The sequence below is a fragment of the Corapipo altera genome, unplaced genomic scaffold (assembly GCF_003945725.1).
Source record: "Corapipo altera isolate COAL_440 unplaced genomic scaffold, ASM394572v1 107b, whole genome shotgun sequence".
Lineage (NCBI taxonomy): Eukaryota > Metazoa > Chordata > Aves > Passeriformes > Pipridae > Corapipo > Corapipo altera.
Window position 1 is genome coordinate 1,560,123 of NW_020884951.1, and position 19,264 is coordinate 1,579,386.

General features: G+C 50.5%; 2 protein-coding genes across 2 annotated transcripts in view; one reads left to right on the forward strand and one right to left on the reverse strand.

The window, feature by feature from the left end:
- Positions 1-1,616, forward strand: part of PDZD11 (PDZ domain containing 11) — a 2,105-nt gene extending 489 nt beyond the window's left edge. The window contains exons 3-6 of the mRNA XM_027663269.1: positions 129-185; positions 395-493; positions 605-665; positions 1,280-1,616. Coding sequence (XP_027519070.1) covers positions 129-185; positions 395-493; positions 605-665; positions 1,280-1,314 — 252 coding nt within the window. The 3' untranslated portion in view covers positions 1,315-1,616. The remainder of the gene's footprint in view (positions 1-128; positions 186-394; positions 494-604; positions 666-1,279) is intronic.
- Positions 1,617-3,428: 1,812 nt separating this feature from the next.
- Positions 3,429-19,010, reverse strand: RAB41 (RAB41, member RAS oncogene family). The gene is made up of 8 exons (XM_027663124.1): positions 18,822-19,010; positions 17,285-17,343; positions 15,569-15,622; positions 9,801-9,906; positions 9,451-9,562; positions 8,079-8,172; positions 6,353-6,419; positions 3,429-5,501 (listed from the first exon to the last, which is right to left on the reverse strand). The coding sequence occupies exons 1-8, from the start codon at positions 18,898-18,900 to the stop codon at positions 5,437-5,439; spliced, it is 636 nt and encodes a 211-aa protein (XP_027518925.1). The 5' UTR covers positions 18,901-19,010; the 3' UTR covers positions 3,429-5,436.
- Positions 19,011-19,264: the final 254 nt, after the last annotated feature.

Genomic DNA, 19,264 nt, shown 5'->3' on the forward strand with positions numbered 1-19,264 from the left:
CCTGGGAATGGGAAGGGTCCTGGAAAGGGTAAGGGTTCTGGGAAGGGGAACGGTTGTGGGACTGGGAAGGGTCCTGGGCCAAGGGAAGGGCCCTGGTGTCTGCCTTTCACTGCTGGTTTTTCCCACAGTTGGGCTTCAACATCCGGGGAGGAAAAGCCTCCCAGCTGGGGATCTTCATCTCCAAGGTGTGTCCATCCCTGTCCATCCCCCCTGGATCCAGCTCAGGCTGGGGTTTCCCACACTCAGCCCCTCCTGTGGCACTGCTGGGTCCCTTCCCAGCCCCGGGAATTGCCGGGGCTGAGCCTTCCCTGCTCCCTGTGCTGCCCGGTGCCCCGTGGGTGCTGAGGGCGCTGTGGGAGGGTCGGTGCCCAGCCCGTGCCATCCCTGTGCCCAGGTGATCCCCGACTCGGACGCGCACAGGGCGGGGCTGCAGGAGGGGGACCAGGTGCTGTCGGTGAACGACGTGGATTTCCAGGACATCGAGCACAGCAAGGTGAGCTGGGGCAGGGGGGGCATCCAGGCCCTTCCAGCCCCTCCCCACGGGGCCAGGGAACGCTCTGCCCTGCCCAGCCCTGCCCAGCCCTGCCCAGCCCTTGTTTTCCAGGCCGTGGAGATCCTGAAGACGGCCCGGGAGATCACGATGCGCGTGCGCTACTTCCCCTACAGTGAGTGGGGCCGGGGCTCCGGGGCAGCACCTTCCAGCCATCCCTGCCACCTCCCCCGAGTCTGGCAGGGCACAGACGGGGATCTGGGATCAGGCACCACCTCAGGACAATGAGGGAAACTTGGGGAGCGGGGCTGAGCCACCCCGTGCTGGAAGGGGGGATGGTGGGGAAGGACAAAGGTAATTTAGGGCTCCAGAAGCAGCTGATTATCCCTGGATAACACAGGAATGAGCTCTGGCACCAGTGCCAGATACCTCTCCCTAGGGATGCTGGAATGGTGAGTGAAGGGAAGGTCTGTGCTCACTCCCAAGTTCTGCTTCTGCTCCCATAAAGTTCAAAGATTTAAGGGATAAGAAAAGAGATCAAGCCAAGCCAAACAGGGTTTCTTCCTGAAATGGAAACTAGCCACAAAAAGCAAAACAGGGAGTGGGGGAAGAGAGGGTTTAAAACAAACTTGCTCTCAGTGCCCTGAAATGAGGGGCTGGGATGCAAAGGTGCAATTGCAAAGGCAGAGGGGCCCGAGCTCTGCCTCTGCCTGGGCAGGTGCTACCAGAAGGTGTTTTCCTGCCCCTGGGGGTGATTCCCCCGTTGCTCAGGCTCTGCCTCTCCCCCAGATTACCAGCGGCAGAAGGAACGGACTGTTCACTAACGGGGAGCTCTGCTGGGGCTCCTCCTGCACAAACCTCTCCTGCTCTCCCACCTCCTGAGATGGCCCAGCACGCTCAGCTCCCACTGGAGGCACAGCTGTGCCCTGCCTGGAGAGATGCCCAGAGTCTTACCCAGCTGGAGGCTGGAGGGGATTGAGCCTGTGCTCCTGAGTGGGGCTGGAACAGCTGCTGGGAACTGGGGACGAGGGAGCTGCTCCAGCACCATCCCTGCTCCTCTTTCAGCAGGACTTGAGTGAGTGCTGTGCTGGCTCTGGATCCCTTGGCCCTGGAAGCTTTGCTGGGATGGAAAAGCATCCAGCAGCTCAGGGGCTGAGGCTCCTGAGCAAAGCAGGGGCCTTGTCCTCCAAGAAATCCCCCTGTTCCCTTCTGTCATGCCATGGAATTCTTTCCTTCTCCTCTGTGCCACCTCTGCTCTTCTCTGCTGGGTTTGCTGGGGGATCCAGGAGTAAAACCCACCCAAACTCAGTGCCCAGCTCTGGCTGCACTGGGCTCTTTGTGCCTCTGTGCTGTGAATGACCCCGGGATACAGGGCTGGGGTGTTTGGAAATGTTAATTATCAGCAAATGTGGGTGACAATGCCTGCTGGGATCACATTGTAATGGCTTCGGGACAACCCTGGCTCTGCCCTTCTCTTCCTTGTGGTGTTTTCCACTTCATCTATAAAAACAATAAAATGAGTACAGCAACCCAAATCCAGCTTATTCCCGCCCAGGAAGTCTGTGTGCAGGGTTTTTCATTCCCACCTTCAGAAAATGCTGGGACAAGGCTCAGCTCCAGCCTGCAGGAGAAAATTTGGGATCCACAGGAGGTGCACCTCTGTTTCAGGGTGTTTTTCCACTGACTGTGCTGGAAGTCAGCCCTGATGAACCTGGAACATGTTCCAGCACTGCCAGGAGCTGCTCTAGGGGGGTTTATCTGTGGTGGCACCAACACAACTCCACCACTGCCTGGGGCACCGGGCAGTGAGGGGCAGAAAATACACTAGAAAAGAGATTTTTCACTCAGAATTAAAAATTAGTTTTTCTACCAGGGAAATGAGCACACTGGAAACCCCACTGTGAGACCCTGGGGAGGCAAGGTAGGAGCTCTTCTGCTGCCACAGGTCTCTGTGTCCCATGGGATATTCACTTCTCTGGTCTTACACCATTTCCCAGCACTCCCATGTTTTTTGGGGAAGGAGGAATTCTCTCCACAGGGAACTGCAAATACAACCATAATGTTCAATTTGTTCATCCTTCTTCAGAGTAATCCCTGGCAGGAGCTCCAGGAAGGTCTCCCCTGCCTTGGGCAGCTTCCTCCCTGCCCTTACAGGGAATGACTCAGGAGCTTCCCTGCCAACCTCGGCTAACAGGAAAGAGTGGAGATTCTTTCCCAGACACATTCATGTCTTGGGTGTTTTAATTATCAAAGCATTAAGGCCATCACAGTCCATTTCATCTTCCGGAACCTGAGGGACAGGTTGTTTTCCCTGGTGGGAAAACAACAGCTCCAGCAACTCTGGATTTTTTTAGTGACTTACAAAACTGAAGCTGAGAGGTGCAAACTTTACAGAATCCTGGAATGGTTTGGGTGGGATTTGCCTTCCAGCAACAAGTAATTTGTCTTCCCAACCCCTGGCCATCACTCAGAGCTCGCTGGCTGCTGTTTCACAGATTAAATCTCCTTTCTTGCTGAGCAGGTTTGGAAGTAAACGAAAATCAAACATCAAAGAACAGCCTTTCTTAAGAAAATTGTTACATATTCCACATTTTGCAAACATGTCAGCAGAGAAAAGTCCTTCCAACTGTCTCTTCTGCTTCTCTGTTCCTCCTCCATCCCTCCTCCTCTTCCGTCTGTCTGTCCCTCCTCCTCCATCTTTCCTCCTTCTTCCTCCTCCTTCTTTCCTTTTACTGTCTCTCCTCCTCCTCCTCCTTCCTTCTCCTTTTCCTCCTCCATCCCTCCTCCTCCTCCCTCCCTTTCCTGCCCCTCCTTCCTTCCTCTGCCATCCCTCCTCCTCCTTCCTCCTGTGTCCCTCCTCCTCCTCCTCCCTCCCCTGCTCTGTACAGGCTGGTCACCCCTCGCAGTGAGTCCCCCTGTGGCACCAGGCCAGCGCAGGTGTTGGTGAAATAACTTTATTTATTGGTTGTGATACAGGGCTGTGTCAGACAGTCCATACTCAGAGTAATAGTCACACGTACTCGCTACAGCTACGAGACAGCGGGGCCGACACACACGGCATTGAACACACCAGAGAGGACAGAGGGAAGGGAACTATTCATTTCACTAATTACCCCCCACCCCGTCAGTGGGGTCTCCCCCCTCCCTCCCCGCTCCGCCACTCCAACAACACGACAGGGGGGCAGCGGGGCCGCCGGGAGGGGGGACAGCAACACACAGGGACACAGCGACACCAGCGATCCCAACGGGTATGTACAGGGACAGGGAGAGGGATCCACCTCCCGGCACCGCCACTGCCGGGAGGGGGGGACAGGGGACACTCCACAGGGAATGGGGAACCACAGCCCAGCTTCCTCCTGCAGCCCAGCTCACCCCGAGGGGAAGGGGAACAAACTGCCATCCCAGGGACTGCCAGATCCCAGCCCGAGCTGCCCCTTCCCCTCCTCGGGGCCCGCGGGCTCCACACACGGGGTCAGGGACACCCTGGCAGGGCAGGGGAGGGACTGTGGTCACACCGTGCTCAGTCCCTCTCCTGCCACCAGCATCCTCCCCGTGACACAGCCCGGGGGGGGAAAGGACAGTGAAATTCTCCTCTCTGCCAACTGACAAACCTCCTGACTTCTGTTAGGGCAGATGGACCCAAAAAACCCACTAAAATCTCTGAAAATCTCTGAAAACCAGGGACAGTGGGGAGAGGAGGCATTTCCCAACCTCCAAAGTTGGGAAGTGACACCAGAATTCCTTTCAGCAGCAGACAATCCCCCATTCCTGCACCCACTCTGACAGTCACTCCCTGCTCCCCTCAGCTTTAGCAGCTTAAAATCACCTCAGCAGTGAAAGGGCTGCTGGCCCCATCCCAGAGTTCTGCTCCAAAGGCAGAGGCAGCTGGGTGGGATCCCATCAAGCAGCAACCTGGGAATGACAGTGGAATGCTGCCCTTCCATCTGCTGTGGCTCTCCTGCTCCACGAGAAGCAGTTCCCCAACTATGAGATGAGGAACAGGAGAATGCAGATCAGGAAAGGAGCCTGAGCCAAATCCATGACTGCCAGGGCAGGTATTGCCCCAGCAGTGATGGATTTCAGGTCACTGTTCGCTTTCAGAATCCCTGAGGATCTCTCCCCACCCAGCCTCATGCTGCAAAGCCTCTGTTCCCTCCTCCTCCTTCCCTACACCAACACTCACCGAGCACCAGCATCCTCTGGATGGGAAGAGATTCCAACTGAGGAGAGCAGGCTGTGGGATGTCTCTGCTACACAAACAGGAGCAACAAGGCCAAAGCTTTCAGAGTTTGGGGCTTTCCAGTGCTGTGTGTGACATGAGGGGCAAAACTTGGAAGTTGTGAGCAAGAGTTAGCCAGGATCATCACCAGGAAGGAGGAACCAAGGAGCCAATGTTGTGTGTGCCCTGTGGGAAGCAAAGCCTAGGAACAGGTGACCTGGGCTGTCCAAAAAGGCAAGGCCAAGTCCAAGGGACTGGTTTAAAGGAGCAGGCTTCCCAGAGGAGGTGGGGATGCAGGACAGGCAGGGCAGGGAGCTGGCTGGGATGCAAGGCAGTAGGGAAGGTGGAAAACCCACCCCCAAAGCTTCATTTTTGTCTTCCCTAATGTGGCGGCTTTTCCATGGCATTCACAAGATACAGGGGAGCAGGTGGGCTCGAGGTGGGGAAGAGGGGGAGAAGGGGAGGGGGAGAAGGGGAGGAAGAGAGGGACAGAGAGAGAGAGAGTGTAAAGGGCACCACGGTGCCAAAGTGCAACAACATAAAAAAATAAACTCAAAAGACAGGACACTCATTCTGCACTCAGGGCTCATACCATGCAGTGAGAGGGGCGGCCGGGGCTGCTCCCCACCAGTAAACAGGGAGGTCGCTCTCAGGAGCTGTTTTCCAGCCCCACATAGGGATGCCTGGGCAATGAGTGATGTTCTCAGGGCATGGCTGGCAGGTGCTGTTAGCAGGAGCACCCGCTCTCCGTGACTGGCTGCTCGGGGGGCTTCTCTAGTTTGATGTCAATCACTGCAGGGGGGGTTAAGGAAATCACCCAGTTGAAGGAGAACAAGAAGGACAGAAAAGGGAAAGGGTTGTTAGTGGTCCCCCCATGGTGTTTGAGCAGAGCATGTTCTGCCTGAACAGGATTCACTGCAAAGCCAGGGGACTTGGCACGTTGAGACCCCTTAGAGGATGGAGCCCAACTGGACAGGTCTGTGCAAAAAGAATGAAGAATTACAGCATTTTAAAACTACACAGATTTCATCCTCAGTTCAAGTGGAGATTTAAAACCTGTGCTTTAGTTGCCCTTAGTTGTGTACATTTATCTACAGCCCATGAACAGGGTCACAGAATCACAGACTGGTTTAGGTTGGAAGGGACCCAAAAGCCCATCCAGTCCCACCCCCTGCCATGGGCAGGGACACCTCCCACTATCCCAGGTTGCTCCAAGCCCTGTCCAACCTGGCCTTGGACACTTCCAGGGATGGGGCAACCTGTGCCAGGGTCTTATCACTCTCACAGCCAAGAATTCCTTCCCAATATCCCGTCTAACCCTCTGCAGTGAGAAGCCATTTCCCCTTGTCCTGTCACTCCAGGCCCTTGTAAATATTCCCTCCCCATATTTCTTGCAGGCTTAGGTCTCCCTAAGCCTTCTCTTTTCCAGACTGAACAATCCCAATTCTCTCAGCCTTTCCTCACAGCAGAGCTGCTCCATCCCTCTGATCAACTTGGTGCCTCCTCTGGACACATTCCAACAGCTCCATGTCCTGTTTCAGCCACGTCCCTGCAAAGCCCCATCCCCACAATGTGCCAAAAGCAATCAGTGAGCCCAATTTAACAACAGATAATTGTCCAGTTCCCTGGGAAAGCAAGGATACTGTCTTCTTTGCTCTTCTCTGGTGTGCTGTCCATCCCAGGTAAGGCAGCAGCCACACGGCGGAAAAGCTGGAAAGCAGGAAGAGGAAAGCTCAGGGCTTGTCAGAGAAAATGCCAGTTAAAAACAGTTTTACAGCAGAACTCTGAGCTGTACCAAGTTGTTACGTGGGTACTTTAGCAAGCAAAGCACTGATCAACAATGCCACGAGAATGTTACCTAGGAAATTTAACAGGTTTCAATAAAGAAGTTATTCAATGCCTACAAAACAGGCAGTTTTATTTTATCTGTTTCTGCTTGAACAGAACACAGAATTTATTAGTAACAGTTCTTCCAGGGATTCATGGACCAACTCCCTCCTGCACTCACTAACCACGTCCCAGCCTCTGCTTCTGCACCCAGTGATGTTCCAGGGCACATCTGGGGATTTGTGATGTCACTTCACAAGGTTTAAGGAGTTTTACAGCCCATCCCTTCAGTTCAGTCCTGCTGCCAAACAGTCTTTCCTGGGCAGAACAGCTGGTTCAAGTGAGCTGCATGCAAGCTATTAAGGATGTGCTGGAGCTGGGAAGGGCTATTATATCTCCATAAAACCCAGAAAATGGTTTTGCATAATTTCTGAACTCAATGCCTGGAGCTCCTCCTGCTGCCATTACACGGCCCAGGCACTGCCAGGCTGCTGAGCTGCTGCACAAAGAACCAGAGGAATCATCTGCTAACGACGATTTTCCTCACAGCAGCTTGGCAGGGGCTTCTCATCCACCCCCCAAAGTGTGTTCCTTGGAAAATCAAGGTCCCAGCAAGGTGCTGCAGTTGCATCCTCCTAATCACAGAAGCTCTCACTGCAAACACCCACTGGGCAAATAAAGCAACAAGAGTTAAACCAAAGACCAAAGTGGATTCAATCCAGAACAGCCAAAAAAGTCTCACTGTGGGTTCTCCCAACCTGCTGCTGTGCAGCAACCTGGGGAGGGGGTTTTCCAGCTGACAAAGCTCCCTGCAGGCCCCTGGAGCTCCCAGCTCCTCACTCCAAGCTCTGTCACATTCAGAACAACCTCTGAACTAGTGGAGGGTGGCATCACAAACTTACAGCGAGAGGCGATGGGCACAAACAGAAACATGAGAAATTCTGCTTAAATAAAAAATGTGAAGTTGTGGTTTTTGGTTGTTTTTTTTTGCTGTATGGCTCATCAAACACTGGCAGGCTGGCTGGAGAGACAGTGTCTGTCCTTTGAGATTCCAAACTCAGCTGGAGCCAGCTCTGGGAAGCCTGCTCTGAGTCTAAGGGCTGGAAAAGATGATTTCCAGAGATCCCTTCCAACCTCAGCTATTCTAAGATATTCCAGGATTCTCTGTGGTTTGTTAACAGAAAGGAACTTCCAGTGATGTCAACAGTGTCAACTGCACTAATTGGTAACAAAACCAAGCAAATTCCATCTGACTGGCTCCACAAAACAGGGATTTTTTTTCCCCTTCCCATCCTCAGCACATTCTGGGGTTGGCTCTCCTTTCTTCCAAGGTTTTCTTAGCTTGGACAGGGAATCACTGACTCGACAGGAAAGGAGCTTCCACTACTACTGCAGAGCTGATGGTGATCACTGGGCAAGAAACATCTCAAGGGGTTGGCATTAAACACAAGCAAATCCCTGCTGGATCAGGAACCCCAAGCAGGGGCCAACACACACAGAGCAGGGACAGATTCCTGATTTTAGAACAGAACACGGATGTACCTGTTTCACATTGTATCCAGTCTTTGCACTGGTCTCAATAAACATCACATTCAGCTCTTTGGCTCTCTGTTCACCTTCTTCTGTAGTGATTTGCCTGGAGGAAGGTGCCAACGGGAGCAGAAAGACAGAAAGGAACAGAAGGAAGAGTTAGAGACGTCTGTGACTGAGCTGGTGGTCAGTGCTCACCCACCTCCCAGGAGGCACAGCCCACCAAGGGACACCTCAGGGCCCTCGAGGATTCACAACCCCCAGCTGGGAATGAAACCACCCCAGGGAACACCTGGAGTGGTGACAATCAGTAAGAGATGATCAGCACAGGATGGAGCTTGTGCAGCACATCTGAGCCTCTTTCACAGCACCCTGCAGGGAAGGAAGAACCCCCCACACTGCACCTGAGACAGAGAGTTCCCCAAAGCCAACAGAAGGGAATATTGTGAGGTGACACAGAGATTCCAGAAAGGCTCCAGCAGCAAGGACGGCCTGGGAGCAAGGACCTGGAATTGCATCTCTGAGCACCACCCTGGACATACCTGTCTCACATTATATCCTGCTCTAGCACCAGTTTCAACTACATCATATTCAGTTCTGGGGCTTTTCTCTCACCCTCCTCTATAAAAACCTGTCTACAGCAAGGAGAACAAATCACAGAGCAGAGAAAGCAAACCAGAGAAAAAGAGTCCAAAAATGAGAAAAGGAAAACTGCAGGGGAAAAAAAAACACCAGCCCAAACTGAAGCAACAGTGACTGGAATGAAAAACTTCACAGGCTTCACTGAACAAGAACAGGGCTATTTTTAGTCCAGCTTTTTGGCCTCAGAACTAAGCTTGGTTTTTATCAGAGGATGAATGGCTTCCCATACTCTGTGTTCTACCTCAGAAAATGTCACCTGTGGCTTTGTCCAGCCTTAACAGGCACAGCATTTCAGCCTCACACAAACCCAACTTCCTTTGAAAAGGAACAAGGAGAAACTGTGCCATGAACTCACAGCTGCACGTGCACAGAGAGCTGGGCAAACTGGATTACTGAAAATGAGCAGATTTCCTTGCCTTTGCAAAGCAGCTTTCTGGCTTTATCTCAGCGTGAAATACAAAATCAAACAATATACACTATTGAGAAACAAAGTGTAGAGCTACTTAATTTCAGTGAAAGGAAGATTTTTAGGTGGGTTTATTTTAACCAAAACTATTTGCAGAACAGCAAAAGGGAATAATTTCTGCTGCAACCAGAAACCTGAATTTCACAACAAGGAATTTATGTCCCGTTTCAAATCGACAATTTTTAAGATTGTTTCAAACTAATTTTTAAAGCCAGGCTGGGCAGCCAGTCCTGGCTTTTCCTGGCCAGGGCAGCAGGGCCCAGCTCTCCTCGTTACCTCTTGTCTGCCAGGTCGGTTTTGTTCCCCACCAACATGATGATGACGTCGCTCCCTCGCTCTGTCCGAACGTCATCGATCCACTTGGAGGTTTGCTGGAAAGAATTCAAGTCTGTAGGGAAGAACAAATGGGAGCGCTGAGCACAAACAAAACTGCTCTTCAGAGAGAGGGGCAACGCTTTGCTTGTACTCAGGTGCTTCACCACATAACCCACAAATTGTTGGAAAAACAGGGAGGAGGGGGGGAAACACTTGCAATTTTCACCGTGTTTGAGCAGAAGCCGTGGCTGTCAGTGGTCAGTGGGGGGCAGGAGGGCTGTTTGGAGGCACGAGCCCCCGCGGGCACTCACTTGTGATGTCGTAGACCACGACGGCGATGGTGGAGTCGCGGATGTAGCTGGGGATGAGGCTGCGGAAGCGCTCCTGCCCCGCCGTGTCCCAGAGCTGCAGCCGCACCTGCTGGGACAGCCCGGGAGAGGGGCAGGGGAGAGAACACAGAGCACGACACTGCCCTTTAGACAGGGGGCACTGCCACAGCCCCCTGCAGCAGCTCGGAGAGCCGAGCCACCCGTGGCACTGACCCCGGTGTCCCACCACCACACCAGAGGCTTCCCAACTCTGTGGATAATGTGCTTTATCAACCTCCTTTGCTTGTCTACAGAGCCTGCCATTCCCAAACTGCTTCATGGATAATGTGCTTTATCAACCTCCTTTGCTTGTCTACAGAGCCTGCCATTCCCAAACTGCTCCATGGATAATGTGCTTTAACGACCTCCTTTGCTTGTCTACAGAGCCTGCCATTCCCAAACTGCTCTAGGATACAGCCACCACCTCCTCGCTGGGGTGTGTGAGGATGTTTCAGCTTGAAGTGCTGGAACTGCCTGGTTTACTTCATGTTCCCTTTGCCAACTGACACCAACAATTACATTAAAAAACTTTTTAAAAAATAGTAAATAATAATGTCTAAATAATTTAAATAACAAATATATTAAATATAATAAATATTTATAATTATAAATATAACAAATAATATAGTGTATATTATATAATAAATAATATAGCATATTATACATTATATAATATTATATTATATATTATATATAATATAATTATTATATATTATCATCATATAATATATAATACACTATATTATTTATTATATAATATATAATTATATTAGAACATTAGAATAAAATAATAATAAGATAATAATAGTATATAATATTATTATTAAATAATAACAACAATTATATTATATAATTGTATCATAACAATTATATTATATTATAGATATTAACATAACTATAAAATAATACTAATATAAAATAAAAATAATATTAAATAATAATATAATCTAAAAATAATAATAAAATAAAAATCAGGTCTCCCTGGTCTACCCAGGATTCTGGATCTCCACAGGACTCCAAGCCCAAAGCAATTCTGAGCAAAGCTTTTGGGGCAATTCCCACACAACAGACATGCAATTCCCTCAGCCCAGACACCACATAAGGAAAAGAGCATCCAATCTCCAGCACCAGCACCCAGATGATGGCAATGGGGATTTTCATGAGAGATTAAAGCAATCAATAAATTAAGTTCCAGCAGAAATGGAAGCAAATGTTACACACTGCAGGCTCCAGGTGATGGGAAGGGCATTGGGGTCACCCTTCCAGAGCAGCACAGGGGGCAGAAAAGGCACAAATGCTGTGAGAGGCACAGTTTGAGCCCCAAACACACTCTGAGCTGTTAGAGATGGCAGCTCCAAGGTCTGGGACCTGCCCATCTGAACCACAACTGCCCAAAACATGCCCAATCCCCCAGCGAACCAAAGCTTTTACACTGGAAGTGACACCTTTTCCTTTCCCACAGGGCTGTGCACTGCCAGAAAACAGGACTGCTTGGCATTCCCAAAGGCTTTTATGGGGGCAGACACTGGTTCCCAGCTCCCTGACAGGAGCCTGGTCCCAGCACTGGGGCAGAGCAGTGGTTAATAAGGCAGCAAAAAGCAGCTTCACAAGGACCAGTAATTCCTTGTTTAGAAGAGAAATAGAAGCTGATTGAGCTGCAAAGCCGCTGGTTACAGGCAGATTCAAAACAAGATCTTATCTCCATCAGGGTATGTAGATCTGATGCCCTGGGGCTTAAGGAAGATTAGGAATTACAGTTAAAGCAATTAGTTCTTGCTTCATTTGGAAGGCAGACTTGATTACAGGACCGAAAGTCAGGGTTTTTCTCTACCCCAGGAAACTCGAAGTGACAAACTCGGAGCACCGGGGCAGTGTCACATCGGAGCTGGAAGATCAGATGGATCAGCACAGCTCCTGGACTTCCCAAGCTTCCCCACGCTGCCCAGAGAGTTATACCGGAATATTCACCATGAAACTGGACCCAGATGGTGATTTAACACTCCACCCTTCAGACTCACAGGCAAAAAGGCAACAGAAGAAGCAGCACAGGCCTGGCCCACGTAATTTGTTTAGTGCAGGTGATGCTCTTTGAGGGAAGCCCTTCAGGACCTGTGCAGGTCCCACACAGACACTCCTGCAGTGACCTGAGTTTGCTGCAATATTTCTGTGGCTTCTCATTTCTACAAGTCAGAGTTCGTGTGCACCCCCTTTTGGAGGGGAAAATATAAATAACTCCCTATGGAACACTAAGAATTAACCCTTAAAAACAATGTTCAGGAGGGGCCTGAGCTGCAGGCTGGACTCTCACCACGGCTCTCCCCGCCTGCATTTTGGGATGCCCAGCAGAGCAACAATAACTAAACAGTTTCTTCACGCCCTCAGAAGCACCTGAGCACGTTCCTTCAGTAACACAAGAAAACTTAAGAGCCTCTCACTCACTAAGAGCTAAGGGCAGTAGCAAGAAAACAATGACATTATCTGCAAAGCCTGTTGCTAAAGTCCATGAGATCAGCGATCACTGAATTACTTCTGACATGTCTGGAAGATGTTAAGAACAGCCTGGACTGGCAACACTTTTCCACCTGCCTGGATAAACAGCATCCTGCACCTGCACAGCAGGAAAAATGATGCCAAGCTGTGCATCCTGCCACACTGCCTCACCCCAGAGAGGTCCCAGCACAGCTCAGTGCTCCTCAAACCCCAAACAGGGCAGTTCTATGTTAGTTTGCACCAAACCAGGAATTCTCCCACAGAATAATTCAGCTACAGTACTGGGAGAAAGACCATGTCATTATCTGCCCTCAGTATAGAGGATAAATCATAGCAGAAGTCAATTATTTGTTAAGCAATTCAGCCAAGGAGAGTGGAACAAACCCCTCGTCCTCACTATAATCCAGTCTGGAACAGAATAAAGGTGGGCCAGAGGTTTTTCCACCTCTGCTGTGCTCTTTCCTTAAATTTTGCCCACATGGTGTTGGCTCACTGGTATAAATCCTGACACTGTAGATGAACAAAAAACTCCACCAGATCAATTTGGAATCAATAACAAGGAGTCACAATGAAACAATCCTATTCATATTTTCCTAACCTGAACTAAAACATTCATGTCAAGAGTTACGGAGAATTTCCTTCTAAGCTTGTTTATTCTTTAGAAATTCTGGTAGTTGCATCTCTCCTCTTTCAAAATTGGGATATGAATCTCCAGTTCTCTTTTTCAAGGGAATGGGAATCTTGAATCCTCCTAAGTCACTCCACAGCTCCTGTGTGAATGGGTGTTGTGCTGTTTTACCTACTCTGACAGTGTTCCTTTGCTTTGGCCCCTGAAGCTGGTACTTGTACAAATTATATATATATGTATGTATGTATTTTCTCTAGAAAGGAAAAAAAATAATTCTGAAGTAAAAAAACAAACAAAAAAACCCAAACCAAAACAAAAAAAAACCCAAAAAAACCAAAAACAACCAAAAAACACAACAGAAAAATAATAGTTTTCCAAAGATTTCCAACCACCTGCCATTGCAACCAGCCCAGACAGAGCAATTCCCAATCCCTGCTCAGCCCTCAGCCAACACCCACAGTTGGTCTATTTTAGCTCTTTTTGGGTACCACCACCACCACCACCACTTCCAGCACATAAAGATCCATGTTAAAAGCAAGGTCCCTGCAGACCTCTGGCTCAATACCTACTTGTGGTGCCAAAGACAATGAGAGCCACGGCAGAGTCACGGGTGGAGCTGGGGAGGAGGCTGAGGGACCTCTCCTGGCCGGCTGTGCCCCACAGCTGCAGCCTGATCTGGGAAATGGAGAAGTGCAGGGGGGAAGGGGAAGGGGGGAGAGCAGGAAAACGGAAAACAAAAACCAAAACTCAAGTGAAATAAAAATAAATAAATAAATGAGAAAAAAAAACAAAACTAACTGCAAAGCAAAACTGAGGCAACGAAAGGAAAGTTCAAACGGAACAGAACCGTGGAAAGAGGCAGCGACACTTCTGAGCCTCACAGGGACCTCAGCACACCAACACCATCCCACACACCAACACCATCCACCCAGCTATCCCTAAAAACCCCTTCTCACACCACCTGCTAACGAGGGAAATACATGGAAACACCTCAGTGACCCTGCCTCCAGCTGGTGGATGTGTGACTCCTGTCCCTAAGGAACACATCACCAGGGGTGGATCAACGCACAGGGAATCCAGAGGTGGTAAAACACAGCAGTGGGAGACGAGCCAGAACAGCAGCTACCCTCCAGACTGGCTTATCTTGCACTTACATCCTACAAGGGACACCTTCCACTAGCCCAGGTTGCTCCAAGCCCTGTCCAACCTGGCCTTGGACACTTCCAGGGATGGGGAGCCCCTTCTGCTGGTTTGTCCAGACCCTGATCAGAGCTGTGATGGAGCACAGGTGTAATTCCAGGATATATTATTTGCTGTAAGGACATATCAAATTCACCAAAGCCCACACCCCAGCTGGAGGCTCAGCATTCTTCCATTTCCAGCCCAGAAATCAAAGCTTATTGCAAAAGGCAGCATGAGCCACATCTGAGGAACTATTTCAGCATCTGAATCTTCCCAGCTTGTGTGTTTGTATTTGTCTCTCCTCTTATCTACATTCCACACCTCTGTTATTTAAACAGGCTCCATGGGCTCTGTGGGCCACTTACATAATCAGAAAAACTAACAGTATTTGGAATGAAAATGGTATTTTGTGGATAGCAGGGCAGCAGGTGAATAACATCCTGACCTACACAACCATGAGAAATCAACATTCCATTGGTGGAAACAGCACACAGACATTCCACTGTGCCCTCACAGGTGTCAAGCAGCATTCCCAGGATCTTTGCCCTCTTCTGCCAGCACCGCTGAAGAATGGTATCCATTAATTCCCCCAAAGAAAGGTTAAGGAAGATCTTTTCTCATAGTGAATCACAGGTGAGATGGCAGAGAAGCTCCCAGGTAACTCATCACACACACTGGGCTCAGATTTCCTTGGAAGCAACAGACCCAAAGCAACACACAGGACTGTCCCCTCCTCCCCCCAGCACTGTCACACTCCTCACACAGCAGTAAAACCAGCAAAAAAGGCAAACAGTAGCAAAACATGAACAAAAACACAAACACTGAAAGGCAGGGAAGGGGTGGGAGGGGTCTCTATGCAAAAAGGAATTTCATGCAGGCTAAATCCAAAATTGCTTTACTACAGTGGCTCAGAACTGTGTTACAACAGGAGCTTTCTATGAGCAGGGACAAGGTCTAATCACGAATGACTTCAAGCCTGGGAACAACAACTCCTGTAGAACCCCCCTCACTGGCTTTTCATTGACTTCAGGAGTCAGACTTGATGATCCTGGTGGGTCCCTTCCAGCTCAGAATGTTCTGTGACACCTGAGCTCTGCTCAGCCCTGTTCCTACCGACAATCCCAGAGGCAGAGCTGCAAATTCTGGGAGCAAACTACACCTAAAGCAGGTTCCTACAGCAGGCAGCCCATTCATTCCCTGGGATATGGCCATTATCTCGTCCCAGTTTTCCATGGAAGATTTTGACTTCCTGTTGGAGGTATCAGATCTTAACAGGTACCACAAAGAGGGGTCAGTGATGGGATTCAACAAAGGCTGGTCCTCTGGGGGATTTCAGCAGCTGCTGGAGGAAGGGCCAGGGGAAGGGCCCAGCCCTGCAGCTCCCACGCCATCCCACCCACGCCTCACTTACCGTGCGGTCCTCCAGATACATTGTTTTTGACAGGAAATCAATTCCAATGGTTGCCTGGAAAGAAGGGAAGCATTAGGGACTGCAACCTGCCTTCCAGCAGCTGCAGCTCCCACCGTTCCAAACTCTCTGAAACCTCCACAAAGTTGAGATTAAGCTGGTGAAGTGATCTGCCTTTCAACAGAAGGGATGAAAACAAAGCAACCTGGGTATCTGCACCGGCTTCATTTCACAGCATTCCTCACACAAAACCCCCCTCTGAGGCTGGATTTTAGCCTGAGACATTCATGGATCTCAACACAGATCACAGCTGAACCGGCAGCTCGTTCTGGCCTACCCCAGCTCAGCCTGGGAAAAATTATCTTATTAGAAATAACCAAAAGGTAGAACAAATGAGATATATAAATCATGGGCAATTCAAAGCTAAAAAGCCACATTTACTCAGGGCTTTCCACTTCAGAAGGTGCTTCCCTTCCAGTGACACTCAGAAGCTTCATTTCTCAGGCCGTTCTTTCTGCAAGTCTCCATCCATTCACATTCCCATTGCTACAGCAATTCCAGTAAAAAGACATTTAAAATAAGGTACTAAGTTAGAGGCACTCCCAGGCACTTCAACCAAGCTGCTGTCCCAGCCCTTCATAACCCCAGGAAACAGGAGACAGCTCTGATGTAGCAGATTTTAGTGTTTTAGACATAGATGATCTTTAATCTTAACACACACAGGCAGCACCGAAGGACTCCAGCAGAACATGGACCATGGAATACTAAAAAAGACCACCACAGTCAATTTTGGGAGGGAGAACTTATTTTTGGGAGGCCTATTTTCTAGCCAGGACAAGGTTAATAAATCTTAATAAGCACACAGATCTCTGCCAGCACCCTACAAAAGCCAGGAAAGGAAACACCTGAAGCACAAGAAGATCCAGTTCCAGTGAATTATTTGTCCTCAACTCAAAATTACCCCAGTCTAAACCAGTAACTCTTTCTGGCTGAATTAAAAGATAACCCCTAATCTCATCTGCTTTAAAGATATCTGATATTCCCCTGAAATACTTCTAAGTGCCTCTGAAGCAATTAATTCTTCCTAAAAATCTTCAGGCCTCTTACACATCTTCTCCTTTTCATCTGCAGCCTCTTCATCCCCACCCTCCTCTTTCCCTGCCAAGACTTCCCTGGCTCTTCCTATCTTTAGTCTTTTAGTTAAAAAATAGTAATAAAAAAAAATGAGATACTGAATATACCAAAGCTGACTTCTTGCAGATCCATCTATACACTCCAGACTCAACTACTCCTACTTAAATGGAAGCTCTAAAGATGCCGGAGACCAAGAATTATCACAAGATGTTCCTATCTTATTCATCCTCTGTTTCCAGAGACTCCCAAATCCATCACCAGGTATCCTGACCATCATCTTCTCCATCAGCCAGACCCATAAATCAGTGTTTCTCCCCATCTTTCTCAAGGCTTCTCACATATCCAAACAGGATCTAAACCCAGCTGCCTTTTTGTACACTGGATTTCCTGACATCATCCTGGATGCTCTGGTTTAATCATGAAGCCTCATCTCTCTTTCACGGCACATTTTAACCTTTTATATGATATTTAACTGACACCTCATGGATCAATGTGCTTGGCCCTCACAGGCATAAATTTTAACAGCAGGGAACAGATTTAACCATAAATATTCTCAAAAAATTAAGATAAAATCCTACCACATACCTGGTAAGTATTGTCAAAACTGTCATACATAAACCTGGTGATCAGGGAGGTCTTCCCAACTACAAGAGAAAAGAAAAATTACTTTCAAGCAGCAGTGGAAAAAAAAAATAAGCACTGCTTTGGGAGTGGCACTGATCTGAAAGCAGCTGCCAATCTCAGACCATTCCAACCACACCTTCCTGGGAAATAACCAGCTAGGAAAATCATTCCCAAAATGACAGAGGCAAATCAATCTCTGTAGGTCAAAAATTAATCATGGTGATGGCCTGGTCCTCCAATCAGGTGTGTTGCCATGTAGATAACAAAGAACTGGTTGTTTGCTTTAAGCAACCCACAAATCTGCTTTGTTCCTCGTGCTCTGCTACTTATGTAATCCCCAAGCCTGGGACACAAACATCAAAACAAACCAGGTGACACCCCAGTTCTGCTGCCTTTGGCTGCACGGAAAAGCAACATCCAAGACTTGCATCCTTTCTTCCTTCATAATGAGATTTTAGATACAGAGCAAAGTCTGGTGGTTTGCTTCAAAACTTTACATTTACATCTCTAAATTTTATCAAGACACAAAATGCAGAACTGATATGAAACAGGAAACAAGGAGAAGATCTCTGATTCTTGCTCAGGAAGGCAAGAAAAATTTGAAGGACATGGATGGAAAAGTGAAAAGGAATTAACTGCCTAAAAAGGTTGTGAAATTATGAACATTGGAGAGGGTTAAAAGCAGGTTAGACAAATGTCTACCAGCAGCAATGTCAATCCTGCCTTGGTAAGGCAGGGGAATTGGAGAACTTCTGGAAATTCCTGCAAGAGCTACAGTTCTGGGCTGGAGCAGTAAGAATCCCAGGACGGTCTGGGATTGAAGAGACCTCAAAGCTCACCCAGTCCCACGCCCTGCCATGGGCAGGGACACCTTCCACTGGACCAGGTTGCTCCAAGCCCCATCCAACCTGGCCTTGGACACCCCCAGCAAAGAACACCACGATTCCAAGGAAAACACACAACTCATCCATTAATTTTGCGGGATGGGGCACAAAAGGGAGTCAGCTGGAGAGAAAACAAAAAACCCCGAGGCTGGAAGGGAGGCAGAGCAGGGCCGAGCACCACCCGGGAGCCCCCGCATCCCTCGGGCCGCTCCCGCACGGGGCTGCGGGCGCACTGCGGACCGGCCCGGCGGGTGGGAACGGGGACCCGGCGGGTGGGAACGGGGCCCGGGGCACCGGGAGGGCCCCGGCAGGAGCAACCCGAGCCCCGTGCCCCCGCCCGCCGAGGCCTCAGGCCGGGCCGCCCCTCCCCGCGCCCGGCGGCGCGGCCCCGCATCCCCGGGCCCCGCGACCCCGGGCCCCGCATCCCCGGGCCCCGCATCCCCCAGCCCCGCACCCCCCGGCCCCGCATCCCCGGGCCCCGCATCCCCGGGCCCCGCATCCCCCGGCCCCGCACCCCTCTGCCCCGCATCCCCCGGCCCCAGCGCGTCCCCCGGCCCCGCCCGCCGCCCCGGGCGCTGCCCCCGGCCGGGCCCCGCCGCCCCGGGCGCGCTCACCGCTCTGCTCGCCCAGGAACACGAGCTTGAACTTCCTGAGCGGGTTGCCGAAGTCGCCGCCGCTGCCGGGCGCGGACATGGCGGCGCGGGGGGGCCGAGCGGGAGCCGTGATGGGGACAAGGAGACAGCGCCGAGCGCTCCGGTACCACCGCCCCGCGCGTCACCTCCGCCGCGTCACCGCCGGGCCCGCCCCGGGGAGGCGCGTTGCCATGGCCACGGGGGAGGGCGGTTACCCGGGCAACGGGCAGGGCGGTTGCCGTGGCGACGGGGAGGGCGGTTGCCGTGGTGCTGGGGAGGTTGCCATGGCGACGGGGCGGCCTGCGGGGGGGATGCTGCGGCTCGGAGCGGGATGGGCCCGGCTGTACCGGGGAGGGTTGTACCTGGCTGTGCTGGGGGTGGGCGCAGCTCTACTGGGATGGGTCTGCCTGTACTGGGGTGGTTGT

Excerpts from the sequence above, each read along its gene's own strand:
- RAB41 (XM_027663124.1), bottom strand. The coding sequence starts at position 18,900 with ATGTCCGCGCCCGGCAGCGGCGGCGACTTCGGCAACCCGCTCAGGAAG. Across the intron at positions 15,623-17,284 it reads GTTTTGACAATACTTACCAG|GCAACCATTGGAATTGATTT; the intron begins GTATGTGGTAGG and ends CCTTCTTTCCAG. Across the intron at positions 8,173-9,450 it reads ACCGACCTGGCAGACAAGAG|GCAAATCACTACAGAAGAAG; the intron begins GTAACGAGGAGA and ends ACCTTCCTCCAG.